This window comes from Mizuhopecten yessoensis, unplaced genomic scaffold, assembly GCF_002113885.1.
Source record: "Mizuhopecten yessoensis strain PY_sf001 unplaced genomic scaffold, ASM211388v2 scaffold10997, whole genome shotgun sequence".
Lineage (NCBI taxonomy): Eukaryota > Metazoa > Mollusca > Bivalvia > Pectinida > Pectinidae > Mizuhopecten > Mizuhopecten yessoensis.
This window is the reverse complement of record NW_018408827.1, coordinates 63,985-87,794: the sequence shown is the minus strand read 5'-3', so window position 1 is coordinate 87,794 and position 23,810 is coordinate 63,985. Positions and strand designations below refer to the sequence as shown.

Sequence of the window (23,810 nt, the reverse complement as noted above, 5' to 3'; positions counted from 1 at the left end):
TGACAAACACATTGAAATCAGTAGACATTTGAGACAAACATATTATCTGTCTGTGAAAGGTCAGAACTGGTATAATTCGCTCCGTAGCTACTCTTGTGGATCATTTGAGTTGGCCTTTACCCTCCCGTGTTCCTATTTCCCGGCGAAGTAGTCGAGACTACCGGCGAAGTTGATATGTTCCGGTCTTTTCAACCAATCCGAATGTGGCAAATTTTGAAGCCCGCGACTTTCAGACCACAAATATTTGTATTGCTTAACCTGATTCGTCAAAAATGTCGAAAACTTAAATTTTTAAACCCGTTTTAATGAAGAAACATTTCAAACCATAACGAATACGTTTGCAAAGTTCACACAAATAAGTTACGATGTGAAACATATTTTCTATTCCCTAATAGATGTTTAAAACGGTGATTTTTTAGCTTCTGATCTATTAATAACCAATCAGAGCGTAGTAAATTTTAAAGTCCGTTCTGCACGATGTAAAGAAAAAAGATCGCATAGTATTGTAGCTTCGTTTTGTGTTACTATATATAGATTTTTGCTTGAACTATGTATATATACCACGCATACGATACAAAAAGAGCTCGCTGCGCTCGCTATTAAGTAAGTGAAATGTGATGCAACTTATACACACGCAAGGAAGCCATGGCTCTGAGTGTTTAAATAGCCACTTCTATGTTAAAGGATACGAATCTCTCAAAGTAAACATGTTTATTGTATTACAGTTAAGCTATATATTTTAACTTAATATAAGTTCTATGTTTCATACCAGAGAATACCATATATTCAGTGTACAGAGTGTAACGCATTCAAGTGGCGGAACATATCAATATTTTTTGAAGTACTTATGTTGGTAAATGCATTCATGTTAGTGCTATAACAAAATAATATTCCACGTGTTACCAAAAAGTATAACATATATATGTTATTCAAACATGTTGTCAAAGACATTTATTAAATCGAATGTCGGATAAATAATGTCTTATTCCATATCTAAACGCGATCTTCCAAACTGTTCATGTCAATATTGTCCCATGTCCATCTTCCTCATGATCCATCTCTGCGGGTCGGAGATCGAAAACAGAATACAACTGCTGTAACATCTGCATGTATCGTAAAAGGCGACTAATGTTTGAACCCCCAGCAGAATTGTGGATTGGCCCTCTATTCCGGGAAGGGACCAAATAGATCAGCTGCACCCATTGCAATATTTGGGATCTTAGTATCTCTCTCTGTTTCTAACTACAGTGAACCTTTTATTTTCTAGCGCCTTGCTGTGCAATACCTCTCTTTTTGGATTTGGTGGTGATCATTTGACAAGGTGGAGTAGGCAATGGGTTTTGTCCCAAGGCCGAGACATACTAGAGTCCTTTAAACGGAAGTTCTTATTCCCTGCTTAAAGGTGATAAAAACCTAATTTCATTTTCACATATTTTGCATTTTGTTGGGGTATTATTCATTAAATATCCCTTCCGTAAAATGAAAAATGTTTTGAAAACACAAATGTTGCGAAAATCAGCAAATTTTGTAACCGGTATTGAAAATCTCAAATACAAGTTAGCACGAGTTATCGTTCGTTAAACCGGAAGAGCTGTGACGTCATTTGCGACGACCGTCTGTCACAACAACTACTGAACTAGTTGGTACCGGGACTTTGGATTCTGTGGATTTTAGTGACAACGAGGATATTCCAGAAGTTTCCTTAACACTGGACATTCAGCCATACCTGTATGAGCCAGACTGCACCGATTTAGAGGTTATAATCTAATCAAATCGCTTCTATGGACCTTTCCGTAAGAACCAAAGGACTACTAAAGAGCCCTAATGTTTGGGTTAATTTTTACTGGCTCTGGCTTCATTCATCAGTTTATACTATATGTATGTTGAATAAAAGTTGGAGGCGGGTAAAAATTCGTACAGAACCGTGTAAGTTCGTACACGTTTTCCGGAAAGTTCGTACACCACATTAAAGCATCGTTAATTATGTTACATTAGACGATATAAACTCGTTATATTGAAGTAATAAATGTATATTTTGAAAGTTAACGATAATTGATAAAATCAGAGTGATCTAGACTCGTAACTAACAATAAAAAGGTAAACTATCGATCGCTGAGTAGGCCTGATCGTTGATTTTTTTTCAGGATACTCGATACACGTTGGGTATCTGGCTCATGCCCTGATATAAGCCACGGGGGCAACGACAGGAGACGTACAAATGTATACAATGAAAGTAAGCCAGGAAAACTGTTGTTGTTAATTTCTCGAATAAGTGTAAGAAAGGATATAGACTAGTCTCCTAGTATATTTCTTATCCGAGGCTGTGCCCATTAGTCGAAATGCGTTGACCCTGTTACACTATTTTTTTTACGTGTAGTTGTCCGACTAAACAAAATTGAAATGTTTATTAAGTTCCACTTCCGAATTTGTGCACACACTTTCGAGAACTGATGTAATGCTATAGTTTGATTGGAAGACTGGTTCTTCTCCTTCAGTTTAAGACCATGTATGCTCAAATCCACCAAATACCGCCGATGTTACAGCAGTTAGAAACTAAAAAATATATGCATTTTCGCCATGGACGAGTTCATTACATTTCTATTTTAAGTGTATTAGTATTTTTTCTCAGTCACGACAGGTGTCTATAAAGCTAGCTGTGACAAAGACACTTATGATAGGTTGCGGGTCACTTTAGGGAGTTGGAGCAGTTTGAAAGTACATGTATGTATAGTGTTAAAACTACAAACGTATCTTGACTGCATATCATAGTAGACAAGCTTTCAGTTTTACAACCGAGAGGTCGCCATATTCTAGAAAGACAGAAGAAACCTAAAATATATTAAACCTATGTTATTTATTTTTAGTATTTGATAGATTAATATAAATATACTATATAATAATAATACATGTTCTATTGTTAGAGAAAGTAAAAGTTGAAATACTAAAATAGCAAAGTTCTAAAATGGGAATTGTTGTGGAACGCGTACGAGTTGGGATTAATAAAATCTTTCATCCCCTTGGGGGTGAGATAGGGGGATCTCAACCTGAGTGGGGAATATTCTTAATTTGCCAAACATGAGGCTTTGCCGAGTGTTTGGTAACTTAAGAATATTCCCCCGAGGGTTGAGATCCCCCTATCTCATCACCGAGGGGGTGAATGATTATTTTTCTCTTACACTGTTGTTCCTGTCCAAGTGTAAGACGAAGCATATTGTTTGTGAACAGGAACACGTGGGTATCCTATTAATATTATATGTATGCATCGGATGGTTCACGCATCATATTTTAAACATTTTAAAATCAATCCCATCAATGTCAAATGTGAACCCGACAAGATTAGCAGACAAACTTGTGTATGTGTGTCACCTCATAAAAGTAGTTCTTCCTCTGGGTCACATCGGTGACGTCAGGTTTATTGTGGAGAACGTGCAAAGAGCACGTGAAGCTTGTCTCAACCCTAAGGTGAGACAAGGAAATCTCACACCGGTAAAAGTAAGGATAAATCTGTCCAGGGTAAGAGAATGTATAGTCTATACTATGCGACTAGTCCCCCCCCCCCTCCTCTCAAATCTTCCAAATTTAATAAGTTTTAGGTAACATTAAGAAGTCATTATATTATGATTAAATTATAATATCATACAGACATTCTGTAAGAGCCAGCTTTTCACTCAGTAACTGTCTGGTGTTTAGACATTGTGTACGATGTGTAGTATAGATCTGCATTGCCTGTACGAACTTACCGGTACTGGTATCATACGTATATGAGTAGTATGGTAAGTTCGTACGCTTAAAAACTGTGAATTTTATTAAATATTAAAATGTGGGCATTTGGAAATATATGGTTAGAAAGCAAGATCAAACAAATAGTTATCGCAACACTCGGCTCTACTTGTTCAGTTGTTCCATGTATTTTCATTATAGCAAAGCACTTACGACGTGTGTCAGATTTCCGGACTGCTGAAAACCTCTCCTGAACATGCAAGTTTGTTTTTCCGGCACCAACTTCTTCCATCCAATCAAATTATAGGATGTATCCATATCAACAAGGCGTCTTAATATAGTACACAGAGTAGCTCGATAACTCACTGTACATGTACGTCGCATCTTTAACACAGAAAACAACACCAGCATATTTATATGAACCTTTAATCCAACATGTACGAACTTAGATGCCTGTACGAACATACACGGACGCACTCTACAGGTCCTCAAACGTGGAGGTTAAAGGGGTTGACATGTGAACCAAACTGCTTGAACACTTCGGTGAATGAAACGTGTTGGTATCGCTCCCGGATTTAATCTCAGACTTTTAGGTTCAAAGCTTATCGACGACATCAATCGTGGATCTCTCACGAAGCTGCCTGGTTCAAAATAGTTTTGACGGAGTCTCGTGTGTGAGGTTGGAGAAAATCCCTTTCTCTTTACCTTATTTGTCAATGTTTTCCGCAGCTTTTTGTCCTTTGGAAACAGGAGCAAACTGATTTTCTCTCCATTATTAGAATTACTGTTACAGTTCAGCGCAGCACAGTGTACCATGTTTGTTTCCGTTTTCTGGACGACTGCCTCCGAACTGACAGCTGGCACGCTTTCCGGTTGTCACAAATTACGTCACAGCCAAAGGGAATTTACTGCGTACATACTCTGTGCTTCCCAAGGTGTACGATTAAACGGATTTTTTTTTGAAAAAAATAGAATGACAACTAATTTTAATATGTTTTATTAATATTTTGACACTAAATTTGACGTGTTTTAGCATTTGGTGGTTGTTCACCTTTAAAGTTCACCATTAAGGGAAAGGGCAACTATTTCACCCGTTGTCAGCATAATGTGACCGGGCGAAGTTCTGCAATACCAGAAGGAGGCAATTTCACCAACATACCCTGCCTTCAGCACACATACACACAATCACGCATACACATCACATGAAGGCATATCCTTAAATGACCATAGCTGTTAATTGGACGTTAAACAAAAAAACTAAATCCTCATGATCAGTAATATACATGTACCAGCTAGATAGCTGAAGTAACAAAACAGTCCTTAAATGATTTCTCTCCTATACAGGTGGAGAAGTATCTAGCTGTCCTTTATTACACGTAAAGGTATGTTATCATTCGGGTAATCGACCTGACGGTATAGACAACATGATCAATGCCCAGTGTCGAAGCTTACGTTGAACGGCGGGCTCCCGCTGTGCGCAGTTTTTTTGTTTAATTGTGATTAAAATATGTGTCTGTTGCGGTCAATATCACTGATGATAGTTATGAAAAAATATGAACATAATTAAAACGCTATTTTTATATGCCATATATTACCGAAGTTAAGCAAAAACCTCTCTTAAACTGACATCAACAAATAAAATCAAAGTAGTAATATACATATCTAGTTTATATATATGACACGTCGTATCTTGATTGAATTGTTGATACTATATCTAAGGTAGAACGTGAATAGAACGACTGATAGTATTGCTGTTGTCTTCATAAACAACTGATAGCATTGTGTTCAGTACTCATAGTATCTTAATCATCATACATGAATAAAAGGATTCTAGCTGTCGCCAATAGCTGTACTGTATAAACATTGGTTAATAACATACAACAGGATTGCAATATTAGTCAAGATGCGGGTCTGGTTTGGTTTGTCAACAGTTGCTTTGATTCTGATATGTAAGAAGACGTTACATGCAGAGGAAATATGCTGTGCACCTGATCAGTTCGAATGAACTGCTTTCGTAGGATATGGGAACGTGTTTATCGATAGAAAAGCAGGAGCAAGTCAAAAGTCTCCCCGAACAGCTTACTCTTACATCCATGGTACAGTGGCGCTCTCATACGACTACACCAACAGACGTCTTCTCTTAAAATTAGCGGGAACAGAGGTATCCCCACTATTACCTAAACCCGAATCATACAACACAATTTCCCTCAGCGACTTTGGAAAGGTGAGTATGACGTATATTTGTTTCTCTCATTTCCGAATTTGGAACTCTCCGATGCCGCAATGCGGAAGAGGCGACGTAATGAAATCAAAACCTTTTACGATATATTTACCGTACACGTTAGAAAGATGTGATTAAATTTTCTGTGCAAACACTAAAAAGGGATATGTTTAATCTGGCTGGCTGATTCGTCTAGAAAGCTCAGGGGGAAAAAATATTTTTTCAAAATTGTGGCCATTCTAAACGCATTTTCGTGGTTTCTGAGCTTATTTTGGTGGTTGGAATGAGAGAAAAATACTCTAAAGTCGACAGTTTAGCCAAATTTGATAATCCCGAGGGTGGAGTTTCACTATTCTACACCAATGGGCATGAAAGAGTCTTATATTATTTATCTATGACTAAATGCTTAAAATCAAATAAGTCAAACAGAACAACACGTTAGTTAATGTATTACCGACAGGTGTGGTCGGTCATCCATTTATAATTAATAGACAAGAAAAACAATACTTAATTGATGAAATGTATTTATTAATGTTATCTGCTGAGGACAGGGACGATCAGACCACGTGTCTGCAGGAGGCCTTCTCATTAGTTGCATCATCAATTTGTACAGTGTAACAAATCAGGTAATTTGTTACAAAGATTGTTTGAATAAAGTAGATGGTGAGATGTTTGGCCTGAAATGGTTAAGATGGAGTACTTAAGATGGCCGCCATCATCTTATTGATTGTTCTGCCACTTTAGGTGTGCGCATAAAAGGTTTAAAGGTTAAAAACGTGAAAAACGTGTGTGCTTTACAGTAAGTGCAAGTAAAACATCTGGGTGGGGTCTACTTCTGAAGGTGAGCCTTGAGGGCTTCAAAGCTCACAGTGGCTACTGTGGTGATGGGCAGTGCGTTCCAATCCTTGATGGTTCTCGGATAAAATGATTCCCCCCGTGTTGTGGTGTTACATGATGGAATCTGGATGGAATGGCTATGCATGTTACGAGTGAGCCGGTCTGGTGGTAATAGTTTGCCTGATGTTTCAATGGTGACTAGGCCGTTGTGGATCTTGTACATCATCACTAGTCTAGCGTTTCTTCTCCTCTCTTCTAAAAATGTCCACTTCAGTTGTTCAATGATGGAGCTAACAGATGAGGTGTTATGGTATCTGTTTTTGACATATCTTAGAGCCCGTCTCTGTACCATGTCCAGTCGATATTTGTTGTTCTGCTGGTATGGGTCCCATGTGGTACATGCATACTCAAGTGTAGATCTCACTAGGCTCATATAGGCTTTCTCCTTTAGATTACTGCTGCTGATGTTGAGATTTCTCTTTAGGAATCCTATGGTGTTATGTTCTCGCTGACATATATTTGAGATGTGTGTATTCCACTTTAAATCTGAAGATATGGTGACTCCAAGATACTTAGCAGATGTTATATGCTCTAGTGTATGACCATGAAGAATGTTGTTATACATGGTAGGGGTCCTCTTCTTTGTAATTGATAGAACATTACATTTATCAGGGTGGAACTTCATCATCCATTTCTCTTCCCAGTGTGATAGTCTGTTTAGGTCTTCTTGTAGATGGTCCTTGTCAGCATCCGATGCTATCGTTAAATAGACTATGGTGTCGTCTGCAAATAGCCTTACATTTGATCTGATGTTATCCGGCATATCGTTAATGTAATATAAAAATAGACTCGACCCAAGCACCGACCCCTGAGGGACTGCTGACTCCACACTGATGTAATCTCCTGCTTCCCCTTCTAAGTATGGGCACTAATAGTGTATATTCCATTTTGCCTGAGACCAATCAAATACCTAACCGCGTGCCTTCAATTTTTCAAGGAGTGCAGAGAGCGAAAGTGAACTTAACTGCTGGAGTATTGAAGATGGTTTTCTGTGTATTGCAAATACCATTAACAGCTGGTCCCGCTAGTCCCTGGATAAACGTTATTATTCTGGTTTCCATACAATTTCAATTAATTTATTCTGCAAGCCTTACGGCTTATGAGATACATTACATATTACATGATACATTTGTAGTCACAATTTGTACAAAGTTCATGCAGTTGTTCAGGAGAGTGACAATTGTAAATTGATACATTAACACACTACGTAAACATGTGCACACACACACGAGATATATAAATGTAGAACTATAACGACAGAGAGCGTTGCTAAAATGCAAGTCTAATAAATTTACCAAGATTAGATAACTCTTTAACATTGTTAACACTTAGTAACTGAATAAGTTTGAATACACTAGGACGACGGAAATAGGAAGACTTCAAGTATCTGACTCGTAAGTTTGAATACAAAGGACACTTCAGGATGAAATATCTCCATTATCACACAATGTACAACATCTCCATTATCATACAATGTACAACATCTCCACTATTACACAATGTACAACATCTCCATTATCACACAATGTACATACCCTATTTGTTCTATCGACATAAAAGTATCTTCCACTTTCTATATTAAGCTTGTGTGAAGATAATATAATAGACGAAATACTCTTCTTATACATTTGGTCAATTGGTTCTTTCAAGTAAAATATTGCAAACAAAAATTGTTAACTACATGTAAGTGTTGAAACAATGTTCCTTTGGAGATATTACGTACATACGACTACCTTACAACTTAACGTTTCAACTATTGCAAATGGGCAAATGATGGCTCCTTCCTGACTTGTACAGTTTTATAATCCGTACGTGTTTTTCTTATAGGGCATTATGTACCAGGTTGGTGCTGACGGCTCGTGTCAGAAGTCAAGTCTTGAACAAAACATGACCAGACAATGCATCCTATGTAAGTAAACAGTTTACATATTGAAATTATGCATTTGCATAATATTTACCAATAAAACTGAATTAAATTGAAATAAATTGACACCGCATTTTGAGATTTTATACGGATATTTTTCATTCTGGAACATTAATATTTGAATTGTAACATGGATTTTTAACATGGATTTATACCTATGAGAACGAAACTGAGACGGCCCAGCTTGATAGCTGGATACGAAGACGGCCTTCAAACAGGATTCGGCTGAATATTTTTTTCGACCGATTTTGATACTATCCTTTCTTGTAAACGGTGTAGTACATTTGTAGTTTTTTTCCTTTTAATAATAGTTTTGTCATCGATTGTTTCAAAGATTCAAAGTACTTTGTATTTTAACTATTTCCGTTGTTGAGCGTATAACAGGAATTTTACGTAGCCATATTACACGTAAAGCATTTGCATACAAAAAACCACGTATTTGCATCTCCTACGTGTTTTGTTTTCTTAATGAAATGTCGTGTTCATAGTTCCTTTCATCAGTATCTTAAATACAATAAACACAACGTATATATAAATGTAATACAGTAATTGTCTTCGAAAGACTAAACAATACCGGTGCAATGGAGATTACACCAATATAGTTCAGTGATCGCGGGGTTATTATCTTAAAAAAAGACACATCTGATGTTTTATATCTAACCAAGGGTTTTAATTGACTACCATGATTAAAACTAGCATTAACTTGATAACCGACAGCGCTTAGATTGGACTGGACACATCATGACGATATTATTGTAGTATATTTAGCAAGGACAAACAATGGTTTTAAGGATACCAGTCCTACTGTGCTGGGGGTTTCCGTACAAACAGTAATTTCTCCTTCATGGGTTTGATTTCATTAACAAAGTTGCTGTTTTCGTTTTATGTTAAAGCTCATTGTGTTTGTCCTATTGTTTTGATTGATCCATTTCTGTTGCGGCGTTTAATATAATATTTGTCTTAGATGCATAATGAAGCTGCATATTTATTTTTAAAACTGGAAATAAACTTTAAGAAACATCTGTAGGCGGAATAAAAATAAAAATAAAATTATACACCGAGACAACCCTTGATAAACTTACTTTGTACACCGAGACATCCCCTTATAAACAGCAGGTCGATTGTCGCACTTACATCAGTCATCATCCCTCTGTCTGCGGCTATAAATACATGTAGCTCCTAAATCATGAGCCTGTCAGCTAGTGTACAGCATCCGTCCTGGCGACCGTTAATTATCGCTCACGCACATCCACACATATAATGAGCTGTTAACAAGTCAAATATGGCGGATTATCAACTTCCTGTTTATTTTTGGTTGTCTTGAGTTGGAAACATGTTTCTGAGCATACGTAGGGCATTTCATTTTGTTTAAGTTGATTGAAAGCTTTAAGATACTTTGCACAATTACCACCTCTGGTATCTGTCTTTCCAACTTTTATTTAGCTGGTGGAACGGAAGTGGTGTATGGATTTCTGGCAGGCGCTAATACCAATGTAGCAAACTATATGTTTGATGTCGAAGGATCGATTCCATTAAAAATTACAGCATCTGTCATCAGGGGTAAGTATACTATACATTCAATGTCTATAGACTTTTTTTTTTCTTCGTTCACCCTTTTTCGTTACTTAATAAGAATATCTAAGTACAAAGAGAAGGATACAACTTTACAACTTACTTATGAGGCAATTTGGGTTTTCATCCAAACAATTTTGTGGACGTACTTAATATATATTTGATTCCTGTTTTTGTGCTGTCATATTGATTTTGGGTTCTGATTCCGTGCTTGTGTGCTAACACTGTTTTTCTTCCTTTTTGATTTTTCAACAGACGGTAGCGATTGTTGGCCTGTGCGTGCCAATTTTATACCCGAGGCTGGTATAGCAAGTGGAGATGGACAAAGTGGTATTATGTACAACTTTGACTTGCTGGACACGTCACGAGGTATTCGGAATCCGTCTATTTTCAAACCTCCACCCCAATGTAACGGAATTCCATTTACAAAGGTTCGTTTCGGTCGAATGATTTTTTCAGATCTAGGTCAAATCATTTTATTTTTGTCTAATTAATTGTTCCGACTGATTTGAGATTAATTGATCTTTCTTTCACTTAATTTTCTGTTGTAATCAACTCTATTACACCAATATTCTTCCTTCGTCACTTTTAAGATTGAAGAAATTATTCTTAACTTGATATTCTTAATTTCAATAGTTCGCTGTTGGAAATATCTTATTTCTTTTATATCTGAAGATCACAATTGTCGATGTTATTATCCATTAACATATAAAAAAGATCATATCACAGAAAGTCTTTGGTCTACAACTATTTAAAGCAGCACATTGTGGAAAATGATAATTCAGACAGATTTATGCATTATTAAGTGTTACTTTTTAATTTCCTTTTGTTTGTTTCAGAAATATATCCATAAAATCGATCCTTTTCGATTCATTTTACATCAATTTGGATTACATTAGTAAAGGCAAGCAGCATGAATGTGTACCGCAAGATCTTCTTGTACATTTAATGTAAATTAAACATTATGTAATTTAATTTACTTGTTTTGAATGCTATTGGACATAATTAAGTGATAAAATGTTCCCCAATGTTATGGTCACCTGTAAAATATTTTTTTCTTTTGTTTTATTGTTCTCTCTTTATATATTTTCTGGTTTTATGTTGATGCAAATTACCGATTGTTATCATTAACAATAATGTAAGATACAACCACAAGCTGTTGTTTCTTTAACAACGTCGAACAACACGTAAATACTGCCATTTTGTTAATACGGAAGCCTGCTGTGTTGCGTTTTGTCAGTTCACCTGACCCGAAGTTGTAGACAGATGAAAGACACATTTACTCTGGAGCATGCTTCTGCTCAGACTCAAGTTTTTGTATAAATGGAGGATGTGCCCCAATAGGGTAGATGGATAGGATCACATGGGAAAGGCTTGTGCATTCTGAATAGTCTACTTCTCAAGAACGAATTAAGGTATATTAACTAAATGACATGGTACATCCTCTGGCCAATGGAACTCATTGTGTACAAACAAGGAATACGGCTCCCTTGGGAGCAGAGTGCTCCGTCCATATCCGTTAACCCTTCTTCAGAGTAACATCTTGTTACCTTTGCCAAAACATATATAGAATGTACTTAAATACTAACAGTTTTTACTCTGTACAATCATAAAGCTGTATTGTGAAAGTCATTTTTTCTTTAAAATCTTCCTCAAGTACACAAGCAGCTTGAAACTTTAAACACGAAAAATGTACTATTTACTAGGATTGTTTTTCACAGGAAACTATCGGGATAACGAATGTTTAAAAAATAACATACCATATATAGTAAGTATATATGGGATGAATTAGAACAGATCCAGACTGAGACTGATCACCTCAGTCGGCACACCTTAGGAGACTTCCGTGGAAGCGAGGAAACGACCGATGAAGAGGGAACCTACCTGACGATGGAGCTGCTCTACTCCTTGTGTAAAAGGTTATGTAGGGCAAAATTAGTACTTTATATTATACCAGTGGATGGCGAAAACAGGACCAAGCGAAAGTCTCAAGGAACACAGCGTATCATTTTCACATATCAATATATATATCCGTTTGATGTTTTCCAATCAACGTAAAATTGTGCTGAGGTTACCACTACCTAGAGCGAATAGCAAAGGTTTACTCCAACACGGTTGTGGTCAAATAAATCATGTACATGTAATAAAAATGTTGTCGAATCAAAATATACAAAACGCTGATTAAAATAAACACTAAGGACCTTTTGATAAATGCTGAATTCCTACAAAATGTTTAAGACATAGATAAACCAAAGACTTTTCGAAAAATAAGGAGCAAGAAACTATGTAGAAAAATCACAAATCGTCGAGGCATTCGATTTTGTTATTATGAAATTTTGCGAAACACAATTATCTGATGATGCTCGTACTCCAGTAGATCGGCTAGTGGGGTGTGGTTTACAGAATTCTGTAATTAAGGAACGACTTTCCGAAAATGTGCACCTCTAGAGAACGCAAACCAATCCCTCATGTACTATACATAAGAATTATCATCTGTAATAACAAAAGCCTGTACCATGTACCGTGCCGTTAAGCTAGAAAAGCTAACATCCACAATGACAGTATCCTGATAATATATTTTGAAGTAATTTCATTTCATACCCATGTGAATTATAAATTCCTTAGGGTGACATGCGATTAAAAAGGAAACTACTTCAATCTACACATAAAACTGTGCAATTATTAACAGTTTTAATATTGTAATATCGTTAGTGTTATCGTAAACGTAAACGCTGCCCGGCGTTCAATTAAAAAGTTTGCTAATTCAGGAGGCTGGGACTGTTGTTGTTGAATCCCAGGACACAATTAGGATGTGACACTTTGTAACAATATGAACCCATGAACAACTTTTAATGCGTTTCGTCATAATGATTGTTATCTAATCCTTCCAGAGGTACCGCTCATCCCCCAGTAGATCGGCTAGCTGAACTAAGTATGGTTGGTAGAATTCAGTTAGTAAGGAACGTGTTTCCGGTAACATGTCTCGAGTGTCTGAGCCTTTTTTCTTTCTGCTGTTTTTTGAGGTATTTCTTACTTGTTGTTTTACGTCACCTAATCAAATAAGATGGTGTCATGTAAACTGTTCTTAAAAAAGAAGTTAAATTCATCATTCAATTATTCAAAATCAGGTGGTTGACATCTGCGTTACAAATGGAACTTATTACATTTCTAAATATTAACTCACACGTTCTTCGACAACATTTTTCATTAGTTTACAAAAGTATTTATTACTGAAGTTAATTGAAGTAAATCCAGGCTTACCAAGAGTTGTTAGTTTTAAGTTAAAATGTACCACTGAACCTAGAACATTTCTATTTATCAGAACATTTCACATAGTTCATCAATTCACATAATGTATTTGTTACTACATTGAGTTAAAGTGCGTTATAATTAGTTTTACCGATGAACTCACAACAATCATGTTTGATAATACATTTAAAAGCTAACGAGTAAATTGCTATGTGTACTGATGATCAAGTGGTCTTAAAAAATAACCCTTGACGCTTCGTCTTGAACGACTACAGACACAGACAAACCCTGAAAAATATGAGAAAATTAAATGCATCCATATGTAATAAAATACATACCCACATCTAGAAAGCGAAAAATATTCCTCATGACCTCCGACTTGTTTTTGGAATACTCGTCAAGTCGTATTATATGAAACTGGTTTCGAGGGAAAAACTTCATATACTCTTTGATGAATACCACATAGAACCCATTGCTTAGGGGTACCGAACTAGTCACATTTCCCTACAAAACAATAATTATAACATATTATATTTTGTACTAAGAAACTCATTTCGTTAACGAAAGTTTTTTTACAAAGACATACTTAAAATATATTTTGATTTTGACATATGCCTGAGGTATATATTCATCTCTTTCTATTCGTTTCAATCACAATGACAAGTGCATATTTGAAAATATATATACCTGTAAAAGAACGTAAATGGCTAATAAAAAAACCTCCAATTCATAAAGCTGTTAGCTATAAGGCAAGTAAGCTTAAATAATGTGTGTAAAGTTTCTGATTAAATATACGACTTATACAAATTTTACAAATTGAAGTTTTGAAAATTGAACTATGTTTTATTTATTTTGTAGTCATGCTGTTGCTAAGATCCCAGGCGGTTTTACATTTTCCCGCGAAAACATACTGTTCGCTCTACTGCGTTGCCTCCATATACAAATAAGAAAACATATCTGTATTTTTTTTTGTATGATTGCATCGGAAAATTCAAAGAACTTAACATGTAAATATAAGAACGCGATCACTGGATTATGTCCAAATAACCCATGTTGTTATGACCTCATGAACCCTGAAAACAAAATAATTCTTTAAACAATGTTCATAAGACGCTCATTTTGAATATTTACTCATAAAAAAATGTTTTGAATTGCGATCTCTTTGAAAGTTTGGGTTTTCAGGTTTTAAACAAGTTGTGTTAAAGTAGAGTTATCTCCCCGTTGTAACTAAAATAGGTGTACTATTTTGTGTAAATAGGTGACCAGTTATCTGTAATTTATTGGTGTTATTAGTATAATTTGTACCTGGGGAACCTAGAGACCACCTTCAATACTAATTTAATGCAGTAACAAATCCAAATATAGAATCTGACACGATATATCGTATCAAGGATATACTTGTTAACATACTGGTACAGTGACGTAAATTTGACCTGTTTGTGATATATTGATGACGTATGATTACCTCATTAAAAGAGTTGTGATCCAGGCAATATCGAATATCGTGGTAACTAGAACAGCTCTGGAATGAACGTATTTCCTTTAGCACTTCTTGATGGAATCGTTTTGCCGACACTTCTCCTTCGCTGACAAACAAGTAGTCAGAATACAACCTGTATAATAAAGAAAAAGGTTTTCTGGAATCAATCACTACATCAGCTTGTCAACATGTTAAACATGACCTATTGCTTTGAAAAAGGGTAATATCACGTTTAGTATTGGTACTGGGTAAAATGAAAAACAACACACAAGGTAACAGTGAAGTCATGTCCTTAAATGACAAAAGTCGTTAATAGGACTTTAATCTAAATACAACACCACGAAAGATGATTGGCTGTGAACATTTAATAAATGGTTGTGTTACTGTGTATATTAAAATAGTAAGAGAAATAGTAGGTACATTGGCAACATACAAGGACGAGTTGATGACGTCAATGCTAAATGACAACACAACTAGCTGGTGGGACACCACAATATTAACTACCTCATGAACACGTACAAAATGGAGATTAAACAAGAACGATTAATATAAGGGGTAATGACTTATTTCTTAATAGTAAATACAGTTTATATTCTTGTATTATAAACGGAGATGAACAACAGGCCCTTACCTTGACACAGGGTTCCGGAGAATGATAATCATTTTCAGATTGGGCATGAAACGGTGTATATAATTGGCGTTTGTCAGAGCCGGAGGTTCAGTATCATACTGGTTCACTGCATAGTTCCACCACCATCGATTATCTTCTAAATTCGAAGGCGACGCCTCTCCTGGAATGTCAACGGAACTGGCATAGTAAATCGGCAGTTTTAAGAAATAGTTTCCAATTAAAAATAATTAACAAAAATATTTCCCAACAAAAACACACAGAATAGCAATAAGCAGCCAACCAGACACGACAACAAATATGAAAAACGATCATGACCCCTCACTACACTACACAAATATAAACTACAGAAGCAAAGCAAGGTTATCGAGAAGCAAAACCAAGTGGACGGGGTGGTTTCTTCAAAAGAAAAACCAGGTGATCCGGACGGTTTCTGCAGAAGCAAAAACCAATTGATCCTGATAGTCTCGCATAAAATAACTAATTAGTGGTTTTATGGGGAAAATCTCCAATGAACGACCTCCAAATAAAGTAAATGTTTGATTTGTTTTCGAAGATTAAGGCTTCCCGTACTACTACCAAAAACTGTAAGTAAGTTTCCGGCATGGCTATAGCTTTAATAAATAATTTTTGAAACAAAAATCCAAACCATCCAGGACTTCTATGAGAAATATTAATAATAATGAACCAAACAAAACATAATCAACAGCAGTTACGGGAAAAACCCTTGCTGGTTCGGAAAAAGGAATACGCTTGCTGTATCCCACTGCTTGATCGTAATGGTCGCATTAATGTGGGACCCCTGCATAATCGTGAAGTTTCGTCAGTGTCGTCTACAGTCGGGACATGCAGGGGACCATAGTTGATCTACTGGCCCATTCCAATACTTGGGATCTTTTTTATTTCCTATCTCTCCTGTCTTCTGTCTTTTCTATGTACTTTCTGTACAGGCGGTGTCTCCCTAGGCACATGTATTCATATCACCATGGCCGTTGTAAAGAAGGTCAACCCAAAACAAACAAATGTCACGGGAACGTGACATCTTCTTTTTCTGTCCTCCGCATCGTGTTGTCTGACGTTGTGTTTTATTGTAGCTTATTAATCATCATAAAATGATGCATGGATTATACCATATTATTACATGTTGATAAAGAACATATTACCTCACCTACGTCTTTAAGACTTTTCTTTATGTCGCGGTATAAGGAATATGTGTGGTATATTTCGTATGTACACGTAGATTATTAAATATGCATTGTACGTTATTCACCATCATGTATTCTACACCAGATAACAATGACTGATACACTACATCAATACATACCCGTGATGATTTCTCTACTACGCTTTTTCTCCGCCAATGTCGTACCAGTCAGCAAATGTTGTATTTTCTTTGCTGTGCTGTCGAAGTAATTGACATAATCGTCCCAATTCCGTGCTTTGTTAGGTTCTACAAGATAACTGATGCTTATTTAATTAAATTTAATATATTGAATTGTACCGCACGTTTTTTTCATTTGGTGGCAACACTTTAATCATGTTATTCATATATGATCTAACAACTATCTAGATCAGAGGGAATACATGTTTTAATATTTCCTGGCCCATGCGCAGACTGCGTATACTGATTTGTATGACTGGAGTGATTTGACGAGTAAACGAGATCTAATTACCCTTACTGTGTGAAAACTACCTAATAACTAAAGTATTATTTGTCTCTTCGTATCCAGTATTGACTACGTTATAACTGTTCTATATATTACTTTTCAACTTGTACGGTATGATGTTGGGTTATATCTGGCCAAGGGTCTATATATACACCGATACCTTATAATTATCCTCTACATACAGGTAAATGAATTCTACAGGTTAAGTATAGCTCACAGGAGACACTTTTTTGTATGGTGTATGATCAAAAGAACCTTTTTAATTGACAATGTGGGATAATTACCGTAGCAAATGAAATTCGAGTGGCTAACTTCGTCGGTCGTCAAGTCGTCCTGTCTCAAATGGGATTTCATATTCATTTCCATTAAGATATACATGTACTAAAGGTATACTTATAACAGAAGAAACACTGAACTGTAGCTTGTGTAATAATTGTTTAAATTCGTGAGATGACATCAGTTGTCGACAAAGCTTTAGCCGTAGACACGATACTAGTTGTATACTGTAGTAGTTACAATTTTTGTGGAAGGTAGTAATTTTGAGGTAGATACTTTACTTTGGTTTATAATAACCACAACATAATAACGTCTCCTACAGTGAAGGTCGCCTTGAGGTATCTTGTTTAAGAACGTCAGTCGACAAGATATTGCAAATTTTAAATTTTGAAAAATTAAAAGTATCCTACAAAATCATTTCATGTGATATGTGTCTTGAAAATGTAGTAGTGGGCAACTTTTCCCACACTTATCTTAGGTTATAGAATAGAGTGTTTAGATGTAGAACAGGATAGTCGTTGGATACATACACAGACTATCTTTCATTATATGAGATATCCGTTCCATTGTCTAAAATGAAAACTATGCATTAGAAACAAATGTTACTGACATGACTAGAACTTTGATAAATCATTTATGAAAAGAAACCATACCTTGCGGGACTGTTATGAAAAAATAAAAGAGATGAAATAAACAAAAAACTAAATTTCAAAAGTGTAAATAAAACACCGGGGCTTGACCATGATTCGAACTCTGGGCCTAACATTGCTAAATTTCATCTCTAACCAACTGTGTTATCTGGTAAACGAGGCGCCATGACCAAAGCCATTCCGCCAAAGGTTTGCGTATGTTAATAACGAAATTAAAGGGAAGTTATTGCATATACGAAAATCCCCAGTGGAATTGTTTTGTCTTCAGAGGGGCAGGGATTCTTAAATACCTGACTTCGGGTATGAGACAGGAAAGCAATGTCAATCAAATTCAACACTTACATGACTTTCAGTAAAATGTTAGTCCAAGTTATGGATGAAAAATTAACTGTCATTATACAAATCAGAGGGATAGAGATTTTAGTAAGCATCGTTCCTAACACAAATTCATAAAATATCAGGTAAACAAGCCTTGTACAATGTATCTAGATGTAATACAACATAATATCTACATTTGCTCTGCATTGCCACTATATAACACTACCAAGGCCAGTTCCGTGTTTTGACTATAACACAGGCGTAGTGATATATCCACGGGACCGATTAACTACCGGATCGCTATTCCCCTCCGCACAAGCAAAAAAAACCACCAAAATAACACCATCACTATGATTCAAGATTATTCACTGTTTTATATAAAACTATTATATAAAGTGGATTGAAGAAAAATCATTGATTAACTAATGGAAATTATATCGATATTTTTGTGTTTTTGTGTTCCACGAATATATTTCTTTTACGAGACAACATTCTGTGAGCAATTCCATGGGCTGTTTTAGCCCTTGAACAAACACTGCGAAACTCGAATTTAAAAGTGCGTTGATAACTAAGAAATGAGAGACAAAAAACCCGAAAAATGTAAATACAAGCATAAACCTATAACACGGACAAAATTGCAGAGTGATAATCATAACGCGCTAATGCACGTTTCTCATTTTTTCTACATCCTATTCCGAGCTATAGGACCATAACACGTAACAGAATGCTGTTGAATGCTTAAATAACCTTTGGATAAACAAGTATTTGATCTTACACCAAACTATTATCTATCGGATGGAATATCGTTATACGATATCCTCCACAGACTAAAACCATGATGAGATACAGTAGAAATATTAGCAATGTGCTATTAAAGGTAAATACATTCAATTCCAAGAAAAATAATACTTAAATATGACATATATTGAAAAATATACAATGTAAATATATACAAAGGAGGATATGAATAGAAAATACGGTATATACAATGCACTTTTCAACTATGTCACAATGTTAGTATTGGCTTCTGACGGTTCTGTAAGTGACATAAATGTTGAGGTAAAATGATAATAGCCAAATAATATGCGATTTGTATCATTGTTGTAAATTTATGTTACAATAAAAAAGAACAGATCTAGTCCTACATAATATTTATCAGATTTATCTGACAAACTTAAGATCCCTAGCTTTACGCTCCTCCAGCGATGCATGTCAATGTTGGACGGCGTAAGCTGGTACTTTTATAGTTAAAGAGGAAAACATGAAAGTCGTATTTATCATTAACTGGCGCGAATGTTTTTCATGACAAAACACCACCAACCATAAACACTCTGAACTAACAATTTTAACACTGTGAGAATTGTAAAACTACGACTATTATACATTTGTAATACACATTTTATCACTCTAAAACACGAACTGTAAATGTGGAAAATTTCGTGTGGAAATATTCGCACCTGCAGTAGTTCTGAAAGCTAAATATCTTTATAATAATAGTCTGTACAATCTTTAAATATATATTTGCATGTGGATATTTCACCACTCATTTACTCAACGCGACAAACGCGAAAATTTCCACTTTTACAGTAAATGCAGCATTTAATTACGATATTCAGTACTTACTTTTACATCGGAATTGATAGGTCAGGTTTCCACAGCCTCAAATGAAATATAAACAAAGTGTTTACTATCTTGTTACCAATACCTCCCATTAAAAAATGACACCATTGGAGCTCAAAGTCGATACCAGTAAGGTAAGGTTTTAACAGACTCAAAGGAAATATAAACAAAGTGTTTACTATCTTGTCAACAATACTTCCCATTAAAAATGACAACAATAGAGCTAACCAGATTAGGTTCCACAAACAAAGAGAGACAAATAAATTTGAAAATATGTCGTCCTATTTTGAAAGGTCTGTGTCTTTTAAAACTCAACACAGCTCCCGACATACTGCCTCTTGTACAATTGGAAATTACGAACTGTCAGGAAAAGGGTTTAAACCCCTGAATAATAACGTTTTTTTTATCCAATGTATAATCTATCCGAACCGACCACCACCCCCACCCCAGGAAGGCTAGAAAATAATTTTACACTCAGTCACTGCATCCTATCCTTTGAACTACTATTGATTTTTATGGTTAGACATATTGAACTTTTTAAACATGGTACAATTACCGTAAGGTAAATTAAAGGATATAACTCATAAGTAATGATGATCTAGGGACTGAGGTATTCTACCGTTTTCCATTTATTTAAAAAATACCAAAGGTTTTTCTATCGCTATCTGGAGATAAAGGTATTTGTGTTTCATAAATATTACTAAAATACCTTGTATACAAACATTTGATACTTCATCTCGAAAAATTCTTAGTTTCTCTGTTAATCAAATATGCAAAATTAAATTTAATCAAGAACAACCTATGGCCATTTGCACGAATAGGTGAATTACAAGCGATACTTGTATTGTTGTACCCTATACTTACAATAACAGTGACGAAATCTAGCCCAGAACTGTGGTTCCTTTCCTTTGGGTGAAATTATATCAGGATGAGTAACAATACTAGCAAATAGATCTGTTGTTCCGCATTTTTTCTGTCCTAATAACATGAAGTATGGTACACAACTCAGTGTCAATGATCCATTTTTGTCTTTTTTTTGTTTATACCAGCATGGGTTCTTCAGCTTCGGTAGAAAGTTTGGTGGTGTCTGGAAAAATGGGGGGAATATAGTAAAGACTCGTGTAAGACGTCGGGGGCGAGTTGTTATATACTGTAGAAGTGGATATGTTCGTGTGTGGAAATGTTCGCGTTGTGACCCTTAAAACTGATTGCCGTGTGGAAATGTTCGCATTGTGATCCTTTAAAACTGATTGCCGTGTGGAAATGTTCGCGTTGTGACCCTTTAAAATTGATTTCCGTGTGGAACTGTTCTCGTTGTGACACTTACAACTGATTGCCGTGCGGAAATGTTCGTGTTGTGACTCTTAAAACTGATTGCCGTGTCGAAATGTTCGTGTTGTGATCCTTAAAACTGATTTCCGTGTGGAAATGTTCGCGTTGTGACCCTTAAAACTGATTGCCGTGTGGAAATGATCGCATTGGTAATAGTTCTGAAATCTATGTATTCTATGTATCTATTACCTTAAAAGTATTCGCATCTGGATAATTTCGCGCTTATTCACTCAATGCGAAAAACGAGAACATTTACACACCGCGATAATTTCTACAGAATATGGACCAAGTTGTTGAAGCTTTGGTCTAAGTTATTGATGATATGGCCAAAGTCTTAAAAGTGTTTTTCGAAGCTGTCAATTTTTTAAACAAAAGGTATGACACAAAATGTGAACAATACAGGCTTATTTGTCAAATGTATGACTTAGGTTGTCGAAGGAATTAGCAAAACCGCAATGGTATACATGCAAAGCCAAATAAGTTGTTTTAAATGCAGAGGTAAAAGAAAAGTTAGAAATATAAGCACAAGTTGCCAGATGTAGGAACCAGGTCGACAATGGTATAAGTGAATTTATCGAAGGTTTCGACGAAGGCATCAAATTATGAGCTATTTGCTATAGGTATAGTCTTATTTATAGACGACATAATCAAAAATGTTAAAATAGTATTGACGAAATTGTAAAGTTCTGAATTAAGAAAATATACATTACCATGTGAAGGATGTCTTCCTTGGCGTAATCCAGGAACCTTTGTTTATAAATTATCTGAGATTGTAATGCTTCGAGCTCATCACTGCGGAAGTAGTTTCCTGTATGATGAACATGTTCATGTCTGCCTGATGAAAATATCAACGTCATAGTCCACGTAATATAGGACAGACTCAACACTGAAAGGATCCCTATAAATGACGTTAACGTAAGACGATAGTGCCTTCTTCTTGCCATCGCTACAAGGGTGTGTTTATAAGTGAGACACAACATTTTTAGTCCCTACGGTGCTACGACGTTTCGGTTTAACACACACAACACACACGCGTTGATGATAGCGTCCATTATATCCTTAAACTCTAGAAAACAACTTATTTCATGTCTGTGTTAAATTTCTTGCAAGATGATAATCTCATTTTCTCTCAAGGCATATGACTATAACGATAGCTCAACAAGGCAGATGGCAGCATGCTTACATATTGTCCCCAGTGCCGTTGCAGTGTTTATAGATGAATATAATACCTAAATTACTCGAAACATTAAATCTTTTCATACGATACACTCTTCAGGGTGAAACACTCTTCACGGTCTAACTATTTTTTATTACTTTACCCTACGACAAACGACACGGCCGGTCTTGTTAAAATAGTAGTACCATTATGTTTACCTGTCGATTTATCACTATTATAAGTGTACAAATAAAAAAGTCACCAGACAGCCTAATAGAAGAGTTATTTGATATAGTTTAAAGGGACATCAGGACGAGGTTTGTATATATTTCCAAAGGACGTATATCCTCTGTGTACACAATGATTAATACTTTCTGCTACACAAATGTACTAAGTCTACTCTTCGCCTTTAGGTCACATTCAGGATCCTGAAACATTGCCAACAGCTATAAGTAGGCATTATTGTTTTCCGGCATGGTTATATTTATCACCTAGTATTTACTTGTTTTTCAAGATTCCAAAGTATATCAGCCCGAAAGTCACCGATCTGGAGTTGTTTCTATTTAATGAAAACCATGGTTTTGTTCGTCCGTATATTAATTTTCGAGTGCATCGATATCGTAATTAAGAAAATTATGCATTTATATACGGATGAAATACATGATGAAAGATAAAATAGAAGAGTATTGAAACTCCATGATTCCAAGTAAAATGTTAGTCTGGTTTAATTAAAACAATAATGTCCAGAAACAACTTCCATAATATTCTGAAGTTCCTCAAAGTGGCCGACTACCAATTTAATGATGGCAGACACCCACTTGGACCGGCAGTTTTCCTTCCGTTGAAACAGTGACATACTAGAAGTTAAAATATTTATGAACTTGAACTTTCATTGTTATTAACCAAAATTACCATACATGATATAGAGTGGTTTTCTTGTAAATTAATGGAATCGTACATTTCGATCTAGCGAAGTTTCAGGATTACATGTACAAAGAACTTGAAAATCACGTTAAACTACGCCCGTCCACCTTTTAAGCGGGCTCATTATCAATGACCTTTCCAGTTTTATTTTTTATAACTTTACAAAACGTATGGTG

The 23,810-nt window shown here is 35.7% G+C and overlaps 2 protein-coding genes across 3 annotated transcripts; one reads left to right on the top strand and one right to left on the bottom strand.

The window, feature by feature from the left end:
- The first annotated feature begins 5,540 nt into the window (after window positions 1–5,540).
- On the top strand, window positions 5,541–11,357 carry LOC110464480. 2 transcript variants are annotated; one of them, XM_021519726.1, is made up of 5 exons: window positions 5,541–5,944; window positions 8,666–8,747; window positions 10,206–10,322; window positions 10,590–10,703; window positions 11,174–11,357. In XM_021519726.1, exons 2-5 carry the CDS (start codon window positions 8,672–8,674, stop codon window positions 11,185–11,187), a joined length of 321 nt encoding a protein of 106 aa, XP_021375401.1. In that variant the 5' UTR covers window positions 5,541–5,944; window positions 8,666–8,671; the 3' UTR covers window positions 11,188–11,357. The 2 variants fall into 2 exon arrangements, with proteins under 2 accessions (XP_021375401.1, XP_021375400.1); XM_021519725.1 differs by having other exon boundaries at window positions 10,590–10,765.
- Window positions 11,358–13,046: 1,689 nt separating this feature from the next.
- On the bottom strand, window positions 13,047–22,411 carry LOC110464506 (carbohydrate sulfotransferase 15-like). Its single transcript, XM_021519759.1, has 8 exons — window positions 22,265–22,411; window positions 21,087–21,309; window positions 20,226–20,261; window positions 17,016–17,141; window positions 15,695–15,854; window positions 15,049–15,196; window positions 13,922–14,087; window positions 13,047–13,385 (listed from the first exon to the last, which is right to left on the bottom strand). Exons 1-8 carry the CDS (start codon window positions 22,409–22,411, stop codon window positions 13,213–13,215), a joined length of 1,179 nt encoding a protein of 392 aa, XP_021375434.1. The 3' UTR covers window positions 13,047–13,212.
- Between the last annotated feature and the right edge of the window lie 1,399 nt (window positions 22,412–23,810).

Coding starts and splice junctions, on each gene's coding strand:
- LOC110464480 (XM_021519725.1), top strand. CDS start 8,672: ATGTACCAGGTTGGTGCTGACGGCTCGTGTCAGAAGTCAAGTCTTGAA. Junction 8,748..10,205: donor GACCAGACAATGCATCCTAT/GTAAGTAAACAG, acceptor ACTTTTATTTAG/CTGGTGGAACGGAAGTGGTG. Junction 10,766..11,173: donor ACGGAATTCCATTTACAAAG/GTTCGTTTCGGT, acceptor TGTTTGTTTCAG/AAATATATCCATAAAATCGA.
- LOC110464506 (XM_021519759.1), bottom strand. CDS start 22,411: ATGACGTTGATATTTTCATCAGGCAGACATGAACATGTTCATCATACA. Junction 17,142..20,225: donor CTATCAATTCCGATGTAAAA/GTAAGTACTGAA, acceptor GTTATCTTGTAG/AACCTAACAAAGCACGGAAT. Junction 15,197..15,694: donor CTCCGGAACCCTGTGTCAAG/GTAAGGGCCTGT, acceptor TTTATTATACAG/GTTGTATTCTGACTACTTGT.